This window comes from Myotis lucifugus, unplaced genomic scaffold (genome assembly GCF_000147115.1).
Source record: "Myotis lucifugus unplaced genomic scaffold, Myoluc2.0 scaffold_104, whole genome shotgun sequence".
Taxonomy (NCBI): domain Eukaryota; kingdom Metazoa; phylum Chordata; class Mammalia; order Chiroptera; family Vespertilionidae; genus Myotis; species Myotis lucifugus.
This window is the reverse complement of record NW_005871152.1, coordinates 3,031,487-3,044,003: the sequence shown is the minus strand read 5'-3', so window position 1 is coordinate 3,044,003 and position 12,517 is coordinate 3,031,487. Positions and strand designations below refer to the sequence as shown.

The 12,517-nt window shown below is 38.8% G+C and overlaps 1 protein-coding gene across 3 annotated transcripts in view; it reads left to right on the top strand.

The window, feature by feature from the left end:
• The window catches only part of MRE11 (MRE11 homolog, double strand break repair nuclease), a 75,335-nt gene extending 63,462 nt beyond the window's left edge, over nucleotides 1-11,873 (top strand). For all 3 annotated transcript variants that reach the window (XM_006092771.3, XM_023757278.1, XM_023757279.1), the window contains 4 exons: nucleotides 954-1,006; nucleotides 5,546-5,613; nucleotides 11,066-11,153; nucleotides 11,431-11,873. In XM_006092771.3, coding sequence (XP_006092833.1) covers nucleotides 954-1,006; nucleotides 5,546-5,613; nucleotides 11,066-11,153; nucleotides 11,431-11,484 — 263 coding nt within the window. In that variant the 3' untranslated portion in view covers nucleotides 11,485-11,873. The remainder of the gene's footprint in view (nucleotides 1-953; nucleotides 1,007-5,545; nucleotides 5,614-11,065; nucleotides 11,154-11,430) is intronic.
• The last annotated feature ends 644 nt before the right edge of the window (nucleotides 11,874-12,517 follow it).

The window sequence follows — 12,517 nt, the reverse complement described above, 5'->3', positions numbered from 1 at the left end:
TTAACTGCCATCTTTTAGCTTCTATAATTGAAACATTGTATCTTTTGGAGCTGTTGCTTCAGGAGCTCAGAGGCCGGCAGCGGCAGGCGGGGAACCTTGGCTTCCTCCGTCACTGGAGCAAGCAAGCCTCCTGTTCGCTTCAAGCTGCCTGGCTGCCAGCCACCATCTTGGTTGGCAGTTAATTTGCATATCGCCCTGATTAGCCAATGGGAAGGGTAGCGGAGGTACGGCTAATTACCATGTTTCTCTATTATTAGATTCTTGTATTATTTATTATTATTTTTTATTATTATTAACCTTCGTTTGTCCACCTTGTGTATTTCTTACTGTAAAATCATAATATCACAGTTTGGGAATTGGAAAAAAAACTGGTTTACTAAGCTTCATGTTTCTAACCAATTTTATAAATTTAAAAAGTAACTATTCAAAGGAAAGTTTTATCATGGAATAAAATTTAAGCTGTTCTCTAGAATTCCCTCTGGACTATTTCTTAGGTACTGAATATGGTTAGCAAACTAGGAGTGAATAAGAAAGCTCTCACTGGAACCATAGCTCCTAACATAGCCACGGGAAGGGGATTGCCACCCATAAGAGAAGGGAGACATTAGGAGGGTTACCTCTGATATATTTGGAATTCAGTCTGTTAAATTATCAGATTTTATTCTTTAGGTATTTATCTATAAAATATTTTTATCATAGGTGTCTTTATGAGCATGGCTTGTTTGCTATATTTCAATAAGCCGAAAAATCATATGAAACTGGCAGCGAGGCATTCATTTATTTTAACATAATTGCACCTCCCTTCAGATTTTAAAAAATTTAAATGGTTTTATAATTAGGCATCACAGGTTTTTGCAGATAGGAGTTAGAAAATCTTCTGCTAAAGAAATGTGCACATTTTTCTAAGTTATTTTAAGAACAACATAATGGATATTTCATCTTTTTCATTATAGCCTTTAAACGACAGCAGCCCTCACGAAATGTTGCTACTAAGAATTATTCAGAGGTAAGAAAAAAGTTTTATAGTTGTGTTTAATAACTTGTGTATTCTGAATTACAAATTGTCTATTCTTTGACAAAGTAAATAAAAGAAGAAAACCTGTGGAACATTAAAGCTGGAGAGAACTTTACTAATTATCTAGACGGGGATTTTTTTTGTTTTGTTTCTCTTTTTTTTTAAATAATAGATTACATGATTAGAAATCCATAAATGTCTGCATCTAGTAATATTTTTAAGGATAACAGTGTTGAAACAAAAGAGCCTGTGCATGAAATACTAATTTGGAAGTATGCTCAGTGCAGACAAGGGCTTTATTTATGCCTGGTTTCCTTTTGCTGCATATAGTCTCATAACTCTGACTTGTGCCTTAATGGCTGAAGCTAGATTCAAGCAACTAAAAGGCTGAAGTCTAAGGACCTCTGTGTTCAGTTCTAGATAGAACATAGGCCTCTTCTCTTCCTTTGCCTCCCAACAAGAGTCCAGTATGGGCTTGACTCTCCTGTTACCTCACTTTCAGAACCCAGGTGTGTTCACTCCAGGCCAGTGCTCTTTTTTCTATATCAGGGTTTCTCAGCAGCAGCACTGTTGACCTTTAAAAGAAATTATTGACTTTTAGAGAGAGAAGAAGGGAGAAAAACATCCGTTTGTTGCTGCACTTTTTTGTGCATTCATTGATTGCTTATTGTATTTGCCCTGATCGGGAACGATGCTCTAACCAACTGAGCTACCCAGCCAGGGCACTGTTGACATTTTGGACCCAAATAAGTCTTTATTTTGAGGGACACATTGTAGGATGTTTAGCAACATCTCAGCCTCTACCCACTAGATGCCAGTAGTACCCACTGAGTTCTGACAATCGGAAATGTCTCCAGACATTTCCAAATGTTTATGGGATGTAAGTGGGGGTTAAAAATCACTGCCTGTTGAGACTCATTGTTCTATATCAGCCGTGGGCAAACTATGGCCCGCAGGCCGGATCCGGCCGTTTGAAATGAATAAAACTAAAAAAGAAAAAGACCGTACCCTTTTATGTAATGATGTTTACTTTGAATTTATATTAGTTCACACAAACACTCCATCCATGCTTTTGTTCCGGCCCTACGGTCCAGTTTAAGAACCCATTGTGGCCCTCCAGTCAAAAAGTTTGCCCACCCCTGTTCTATATCATACTGCCTCAGCGGCTTTTTCTAAAATTTTATTCTTTTCTTTTTAATATGTTTTTATTGATTTGAGAGAGAGAGAGGAAGAAAGAGGGATAGAGAACTAGAAACATCAATTAGCTGCCACCTACATACACCCTACTAGGGGTTGACCCCACAACTTCCAGGCATGTGTCCTGACCAGGAATTGAACCAGTGACTTCTTGGTTCTGGGTCGATGCTCAACCACTGAGCCATATTGTTTGCGCAAATTTTATTCGTTTTGATCTCTCAAGTACCTGGCACAGTTGACTACCGCAGTTTGCAGAAAACTTCTTCTCTGTCCTTATTCTAATCTTGTTCTTTTATCTCTTAACTTCACCCTTCTTTTTTTCCCATCTTCTATTATTCACTTATATGTGGGTGTACCAGTGCTAAATAACTTTTATCCTGAGTTTATTTCATTCTTTTTAATCAACTATTGCCTGCTCATGTTTCAATATCATATCTAAAAAAGTTATCATCACGTTTGCAAGGTACTTTCCCATCTAGATTTTTCTATTTTCAGGCAAGAACATGAGTTCAAAAAGAACAAGTCATGCCAAACCAGCTTTTTTTTCTTCTTTTTCATTTTTTTTTATTGAGGTTATACATATTAGGTGACTGTTGAATGCATTTAATTCCTTCAAAGCACAGAAGACAATCTTCTGATAGTTTTATGGACAAAATGCAGGAATATTGACTAAATTCGTAGCTGCTTGTACAATTGCATTTAATGACTTTTGATTAATAAATAGTTGAATGTCATTCTCGAGGGTGAGGTCTCAGGTGCTAAAAGGTGTCCCAAAATTCACGCAAAAAGTAATTTTGATAGAAAACACAGGTTTATAATTACAAATTGTAATTTTTTTATTGATTCATAAAGTATACAGTATAGGGTTATGTATGGAATAGCATATCGGGTAAATGGGTTCAAAAAATCCATGAGTGATTGTTGAGAAACAAATGCATCCACAACGTGTCACTGTTTGGTGCGGATTTTGGGCTGGAGGCATCATCGGACCATTCTTCTTCGAAAATGCGGCTGCTCAGGCAGGTAACAGTTAATGGTGCTCGCTATCTCGACATGATAATCCAGTTTTTTGTGCCTAAATTGCAAGATATGGATGTGGACGACATGTGGTTTCAACAAGACGGTGCCACATGCCATACAGCCTAAGAAACAATTCAATTACTGCATGAGTCATTTCCTGCTCGTGTAATTTCCCGTTTTGGTGATCAGAATTGGCTGCCCAGATCATGCGATTTAACGCCGTTGGACTTTTTTCTTTGGGGTTTTTTGAAGTCTAAGGTTTATGCCAACAAGCCCACGACCACCAACGCCTTGAAGGAGGAAATTGAGCGCTGTATCAATGAAATTCAGTCACATTTATGCAAAACAGTCATGGAAAATTTCAACAAAAGAGTACATATGTGCCAGTAAAACCGTTGAGGCCATTTACCCAATATGCTATTCCATACATAACCCTATTTTTAATTATTAACCTGTGTTTTCTATCAAAATTACTTCTTGTGTGAATTTTGGGACACCCTTTATCTTTTAGTATTTTGTCCTTGGCTTTACGTTACGTGAAGACATAGCAAATATGTGTATTAAGTGTCAAGACAACACAAAAGGTAGATAAATGAGTAGCATTTTGGATGTTAGAATCAAGAATCACAAATATCTTTACTGGGGCTTAAAGCCAACCAATTGTATTTAACAGGGGTAAATGTAACAGAAAGATAGATAGCTGGCACTTCCTACCCAGTCTTACACCTCATTTAAAATTTGAGCTGGAACACTGATGGTTGAACTCATTAGAACCCAAGAAAATCACAGGGCATTGTCTGCACTTGACCCTCTGTGAGTATACAGCAAGCCAGCTGCATGTTCCTCTAATCCGACCTTATGTCACACCACCCTCCGTCTCCTCCTCATCCTCCTCCTCCCCGGTATCATCCATATCATCCGACCCAGAGGGCACAGCTGACTCCTCCCCGGACACAGACACCACCATCAAGCACGGCCCTGATGGACCCTTTTGATGCAGCCCTTCAACTCGCTGACGCTTCGGGAAGCCCGTCGCCAATGACGCCGCCCGCTAGCCAGATCAACAAGGACAACCAAACCACCAACTTGAGGACAGCTGAAATCCCTTGACTAAAGAGGCCGGCAACCTCCTAAGGAACGGGGCTCCTTGTGCACTTCATCCACTATGTTTATAGCTATGCTTATTGTCATTGCTTGCCAGTCTTCTTCCGAGTCTTAAACAGCCCAATTTGAGAGGTGGCCACTGATTTGCATTCGCTATCATTTAAAAAATAAAAAAGGGGGAATTTGCCGGGAGCCGGTCCATCCTTGCTGCAGAGAAGAAACATCTGCACAGCATGTTTCGAGGTACCTGACGTATATGGCATACTGTTCTTAATGTTTGCTCTCCTTAGTGCCATGTGTTTTGACCAAGGTCACCTCTCCGAGAAAGGTTGTTTCCCCAGGTGGGGATTTTTCCCTGAGGTTAGGGAGGGGATACAACCCCTTAATTAAGTGCCAGGCGGGTAGTTAAGCTACATAATCTTTACTCCCTGGAATGGAGATAAGAAACGCCCTAACCTTTGTAATAGAAATTGACAGGATTAAAATCGGCTGGTATAAATACGGATGTAACAAGACAATAAACAACACAACCTGATCAGATCCTCATCAGGTCCTCATCAGATCCTCATCAGCTCCTCATCAGATCCTAACCAGAACCTAGCCAGAGAACATGGCAAAAGATCCTGGACAGAACCTGGCTACAGAACTTCACTGGAGAACCTAGACAGAACATGGCAAAAGAACCTGGATAGAACCTAGCTAAAGAACCTGGTGACTGAACCTGGCTGGAGAACCTGGAGAACTTGGCTGGAGAACCTAGTGAGAGAACATGGCACCAGAACTTGGTTGGAGATCCTGACCAGAACTTCGCTGGAGATCCTAGCCAGAACTTCGCTGGAGATCCTGGAGGGAGAACCTCGCTATGCTGATGAACTGAACCCAGTCCCCATGTCATTCCTTCTTCGCCGACTCCGTCCACACCTTTGGGGACCCCTGGACCCGCTGGGGTCGGACCCCAGCAGTACCCAGGCTGCCCTGGTGGCCAAGAGAGAAGTGAAGTCACACATGTCTAGAATACTGTTTGTGAAATGAAGAGGGACATTGGAGGAGGCCAGGCTGAGCTTTAGTTTTAATAGTTGCTCATTATGTGATGTCTGCCTCCTTTATTTTGACTGTTTTCGTATATTAAAAAGAACAACTTGAGATTCAGTTATTTATTTTTAATTTAAATTTATATTCCCATTTGCTGCTTTGTTCTCTCCCCCTTAGGTGATTGAGGTGGATGACTCTGATGTAGAAGAAGACTTGTTTCCTACCACTTCAAGAACAGATCAAAGGTAGGTACAATGACTTCCTACAAAAAGAAACATCTGAAAAAATTAAAAGTTATCCAGAATTTTACTAATACATATTACTATACCACAGATGTTTAACAGATTTATTTTTAACTAGTCAAGAATGTAGAGAAGTGAAAAATAGACCCAAGGACTAGTTCAAAGAGGCGATTCAGCATTATTACAAGAATTTTCATCGAAAATTTATATGACTGTAATTTGTTTCCTTCTGTCTTTATTAGCCAGTGATTTTCTTGATGGAGTACTTTGTTCTCCCCAGTGAACAGAAAATAGTTTTACATTTTGTTAATACGTGATTTCAGATTCTCTTCATCATCATATCTTTATATACCGAGTTAAACAGGATGCTGTGCTAAACACTGAAGAGAGGATCACGTTGACTTTCTCTGCCGTCAGAGTACTGATACTTTTCCTGTCCTTTTTGGGTTTTGCCTCTTATCCAAAGCCTTGACTTGGTTCAGTGTCACTATTTTCTCTGTTAACATTTTAGATGAATGCTGTTTAACTAAAGCTCACTTAATGAAAATTTTTACTTATGAAAATAGTCAACAGTTTTTTAATACTTATTTTCTGTGTGAGCATTATATTAGGTCTGATGGGGGACATAAGTGTTTTAATAAGCTTACTGCTTTCAGGCAACAAATTATAGTGGAAAAGAGATGAACACATTTCAATCCATTAAGGGATGATTGAGTCAGCACATAATTATATGTGAAATTTTATTACACAAACTAGGTCTGAGTGCATGCAGGCTCTCAGCAAGAGGAGCACATAGTGTGGACTCTCTTAGAAGCAGCAGCTTTATAGAAGGAGTAAAATTTACCTGCGATTTTAAAGATAGGAATTGGTTGGATTAGTGGGGTGGAAAATGACAGCTGAGGGTAATGCCATGAGCAAGAGCTATAGAAATCGGGGAGATCGAGGGAAAAGCTCTACCTCAATGTGTCGCAAACTTTTTTTTCATGATCTTAACTTTTTTTTTCATTAGCTATGGATAAAAATTAAATTTGATTTAAAGTAATTAAAATGATTTTAATTTACAAATTAAATACTAAAGAATGACATTTTGTTGGGTAGGACTGAGCTTGAGAGAGCCAAAAACCATTTTAATATCCAAGATTTTTCACCTCCTCCATTCCTGGGAACTAATTTTCGTTCTGTGGATGTGAGATTGTATGGTTTATGTGAATTAAAGGTCTATCTTGGAAAAATTGGTACGTATAGTTCCACATCCACTTTTTATTCAGTTAAACCCAATGCTAGGAGCTGGGGATAGAAAGACGGAAGAACTTTAGACGTGGAAACTTTGAGATGCTTGTGAACTTTACATGAAGGGAGGGTATAGGTCCCTGGTCGGCAAACTGCCACTCGCGAGCCACATGCGGCTTTTTGGCCCCTTGAGTGTGGCTCTTCCACAAAATATCACGTGCGGGCGCACGTACAGTGCGATTGAAACTTTGTGGCCCATGTGCAGAAGTCGGTTTTCGGCCTGGGCGAGTCGATTTTGAACAAGTACTGTTGATATTTGGCTCTGTTGACTAATGAGTTTGCCGACCACCTATACCAGTGATGGCGAACCTTTTGAGCTTGGCGTGTCAGCATTTTGAAAAACCCTAACTTAACTCTGGTGCCGTGTCACATATAGAAATTTTTTGATATTTGTAACCATAGTAAAACAAAGATTTATATTTTTGATATGTATTTTATATATTTAAATGCCATTTAACAAAGAAAAATCAACCAAAAAAATGAGTTCGTGTGTCACCTCTGACACGCGTGTCATAGGTTCGCCATCACTGACCTATACTATAGGTGATTGGATATAAGACTCCAGAATTCAGATAAGAGGTTTGAATGGTGCCTGTATTTACCTCTCAATAGCGTGTAACTTGATATGTAAAGTCACTGGAATGGATAGATCACCTTGAAAGAGAATGTGGAGAGAAAAGAGAGTTTATGTTTTGATTCTGAGGTAACCTTTAGAGTGTAGGTAGAGTAGAAGAGGCAACAAGAAAGACATGAGAAAAACCAAGGAGAATATAGAGTTGCCGAAGCCAGTGCTGGCCTTTGCAGAAGGAGTGAAAAGTACCTAGGGGGCTCAGGTGCAGGTCAGCTTGTGTAGTTGTGGTAGGTAGTTGAGGATAATTGAGGTAGTTAGGTCTTGCTGAGAGATTTATTGGAAGAATACCAGCATACTCAGTCTATCAAAGGAAGGAAGTTCCTTTCTGAGTACTTATTTGGTTGTTCTTGTCTTTGTAAATTAAAACACATACAAGCAAAAAAAAAAACAGGGCTAGCTTTCTGTTTTGTTTTCCAGTAGTGAATATAGTTGAGAAGAATATAGTTCAGCTTGTGTAGGTCCTTATTTTTTATTACCAGAACTAATGAAAATACTGTCTTACTATGTTTGACATATATTTAAGGATATTGAAGGAAAAATATCTTGATTTTGTTAGCATTTTGGGTTGTCTACTTCCCAGTAGAATGTCTGTTGACTTCTTATTTACTCATGAGGTGGTAATAACTGAGTTATTTAGCACTTCCTATGTGTTAGGCACTGTTCTCATCATTTCCATATGGATTAGCTCATTTGGTGCTCACAGCCACCTCAGGAAGTAGATATAACTACTACTCTCTTATCCCATTTTACCTTTGGAGACAATGAGGAGGGTAGGCGAAGTAACTTACCTAAGGTCACCCAACCACATGGCTGCGCAATCAGCTCCAAAACTTGTCTCTGCTGTTGCTTCTTAACACAACAGACCAAGCTCTCAGATGGTTGTGTAAGCAATAAGAATCACTTAAATGATGAGAGGCAGTTAGAAGTTAACATTCTGGCAAGAAATCTGACTTCAGCCTTGCAGACTTGTGTTTCTGATGACAGCAACTAAATGATACAAATTTAGGCTGTTTTTTTAATTACAGTGGAACCTCGGTTCTCGAACTTAATTCATTCCGGAAGGCTGTTCGAGAAGCAATTTATTCATAAACCGAATCATTTTCCCCCATTAAAAATAATGTAAATTGAATTAATCTGTTCCAGATCCCCAACTAAGTCCCTGTTTTAACCTTTCTTATATACAGTGGGTGTCTAATGTATTGTTTAATCTGTAAATAAACACTTCTTAAATGTCTCGAACCACCCCCTACTGACCTTAAAGGAATCACTTTCAGCACTCGCTCCAGGGGTGTCTTTCAGGTCAGCACACAGCATCTTTGCTTGTTCATATTTCACTGCGTTTGAAATGGCTGTCACTGGCTAACTGCTTTTTGTTTATCCAAATCAGCAACAGTTTTTCTACCTCGTCAATTGCCTGTGATTGTGGTTTTGAAAGCACTTTCACACCCTTAGCAACAGTAAGTACAGGAACTGGCACATAGTAACAACGATATGAGTGCTTATTAAATAAAGAAGAGGCCAGGGAAATAGAACAAGAGTGATAGGAAGAGTGGTAAACAGTAACAGCACTAATATTTTCTGGAAGTTAAGTTTAAAAAGGAAATAATTTCCAGCTGTAAAAGTCCCTTTGCCGGATGGGCAATGGAAAGCCTGATTGTCTCTGGAAAAATTGTTCCAAATTCTGCCATTGTTGTACTGGGACTATGAGGACCCTTTCAGATTTGATACTGGCAGATTTAAAACACCCTCTCCTTAAAGCAGCAAACAAGAGAAGAACTGGCTCCATCTGACCAGCTGGAGGAGGAGAGACTGAGGGGATTCTAGTAAGCCTTGTAGTAGGAGAACTAACATTTTTGGGATACTGTTTATGTGTCAGGCACAGCTTAAGGCCAGTTCAACATTATGCTTATAGCACTGCTGCACTCTAGACAGGATTCTAATATATGGCTCTCAATTTGATACAACCCATCCCTTATTTTTGAGCCACACATGAGGCTAATCAAATCAAACACTATCTTTTGACATCTGGGACAAAAGCCCATTTATTCAACCCTACAATCAAAACAGTATAGCCATTTCTTTCCCTTCTCACCGTTGGTTTCTGGGGATAAGGGGTCTGTCACAGGTGAGGTCTCTAGGTCTCTGGAGTCCTCTGATACAGAATTAGGGCTCTTGCTACGATCAAATGAGCCAGCGTTCGTCGTAGGTGCCTGGCTTGTTTCTGGGCCCCGTTGGTTATTTGTCTAGGGAGAAATCAGAGAGCAGAGTCAGGTCTCAGTGGGTGTTTCTTTCCATAACCTCCTCCACCTTTCCCCAAACCCCCAACAGGATCTGGTCATCTGAGCACATGCTTTATGCTTTTGATGATCTGCTCCTCTCTGGCACAGATGGAAACAAATGAGCAGTTAACCATGGCCTGCTTATATCAAGTACAGAGAGATGGAGACTCCCCAGATGGATCAGTGGATAAATTCCTTGATCCTCTACCTCTAAAGCTTAACAAATCCTCCTGTCCTTTACTTTTGTGCATAAGAACCTGTGATGTTTCTGCTTCCTTCTGATGTAAGACCTCTTGATTCTCAACCTGTTTGTCCAGAGAAGAGTTTCAGACATATTTATTTTGCCAAAATAACATCCCAAAGCATCCCAGAGTTACCTAAGAATTCACAAACCCTGTTTTCATTTAAGACAGGAATCAGCAAAAAAATTTTTGGCTTTGCAGACCAAGAGGCAAAAGCGAGGATATTATATAGGTACTTATATAACCATTTTAAATGTGACCATTTCAAAATGTGAACATTCCTAGCTCACTGGTGGGCTGGATTTGGCCTACTAGCCATTGTTTGCTGTCCCCTGAGCTAGGGTGACTTAAATTTTTATTAATAAAAAGACCCAGGAATATGAGTTCCACTACCGCAAGTTAAGCTTCATGAGGGTAAGAATCATGATTTTCTTGTGCACTGATATTTCCCAGGACCTATCATAGTACCTGGCCAGGAGCAAGTACTCAGTAAATATATGCTGTTTGGTTTGGATTGAACATGAATAATATGTACAGGCAACCCTAGGAAGTGGTGAGCCTTTCCTAAGATCCTTTTATCTGTAATAGAAACATAACTGAGATATGAATGAAAAATATTTCAGTATTGCCACAATTTGCAGGCGTGGGAGATGGTAGTAGACACTATAATGATAATACAAGTAAGGATCTGTGTAGTGCTTAATATGTCAGGCACTGACCTAAGTGTTTAAGAATATTAACACATTTAGTCTTGAAAAAATTATTATCCTCATTTTACAGTTGAGAACATTGAGGCATAGAGAGGCTCTCAGTAAATGGCAGAACTGGAATTCAGACCCTGGCCTCAGAGACTGTTTCTCACCATTAAGTTTTTACTGCCTCTCATGTAGATCAAATGCAGTGTGTGGTTATTTTTATTCATGGCTACTACTAGAATGGAAAACTTAGTTAGAAAGGATCTTTGCTGAGTTCCCTGGTTCATTTTCTTTGTTTTTCCCATGTTTTTGCCTCAGGTGGCTGAACACATCGTCATCATCATCATCAAGCAAACCCGCATCCCAGAGCCAAACAGCTAAAGGGGTCAATTTTGAATCAGATGAGGTAATAAAGTAATATTGTTAAATCTTAATTTTTAACTGATTATAAAATTTAAACAAGGACTGCTAAGTTAGTTGCTGGAAATTATTTTTAAAAATAATTTCATTGGTAATTAGAAATTGAAGTTCATATTTATAAACGAAATAGAAAAATGAAAATCCACCTCAAGTGAAAGGAGAAAATTACTCTTACTGGTCTTGGTTTGCCATAAGAACTTCTATGTTGTCTCAGTGAAGTGTGGTGCAGCCATCACTAAAATAACATTTGTATGTCATTTCAGGACGACGATGATGATCCTTTTATGAACATTAGTGCTTTAAGAAACAGAAGATAATATATTCAATGGCACTTTGAAGTTTTCAAGGTTCAGGAAAAATCAAAATGTTACAAGCTAAGAGTTTACAGTTGAAGATTTTTAAAATATTGCTGTTAACTGAAGAATTTGAAAGAGATGTACTTAACAGAGAAACTAATGTATGAGAATTTCAATTTTTGAGTATCATTTCCTGAAGTGGCTGCATTACTTGAGAAACATCCCAGCTCAAGGACATACAATGTAGCCTTGGTTTCCTTCATTTTTTAATCTGGTTGTTAACATTACCTGGAGATGCTCTATAAAATTTAGACTGTTATTTTCCTGACATATATTAGTGTATGTCTTAGTGAGAATGTTGCTTAAATATTAATCTTGAATAAGGATTAAAATAAATATGCCGTTACACATTTCTGCTTCACAGTCAGCTATGTTAGTCTTTTAATGCAGTTACATTTAGCTGCAGTTGAGAACAAGAGCTTATAAATTTTAACCTCTTTATAATTTTAATAATTATTCTAGAGATTCTCGATCTGCTGAAGGTGAAACAGTCGATGCTGTGCTGAGCTTGCTGTTTGTTACTGAGTGTGTTCTCTTTCTAATGCTTGTGGTAGTGTTAGCCACGGGACTTTGAATGGTTCAGATGTACCTTATACCTTGAGTAATTAGATAGAAGTTAGTATTAAATAATAGAACAATCAGCCAGGATTACTGACTTTTTTTTATTTCAGTTGTAGCAAAGATTTTAGAAGATTGTGTTCCCCTTGAGTGATAGCAGTTTTCTCCATTATTTTCCATTCTTTATGGTTCTCTCTCTCATCTGTTTCTAGGACAGTGGTTATCAACCTTGGCTGCACATTAGAATCACCTGGGAATCTTTTAAAAATCCTGATTTCTGGGCCTCATCCTCCAGAAATTCTGTTTCTTTGTTACTAATGTTGTGGCCCCACCCCATAACAAAGAAACAGAATTTCCGGAGGATGAGGCCCAGAAATCAGGATTTTTAAAAGATTCCCAGGTGATTCTAATGTGCAGCCAAGGTTGAGAACCACTG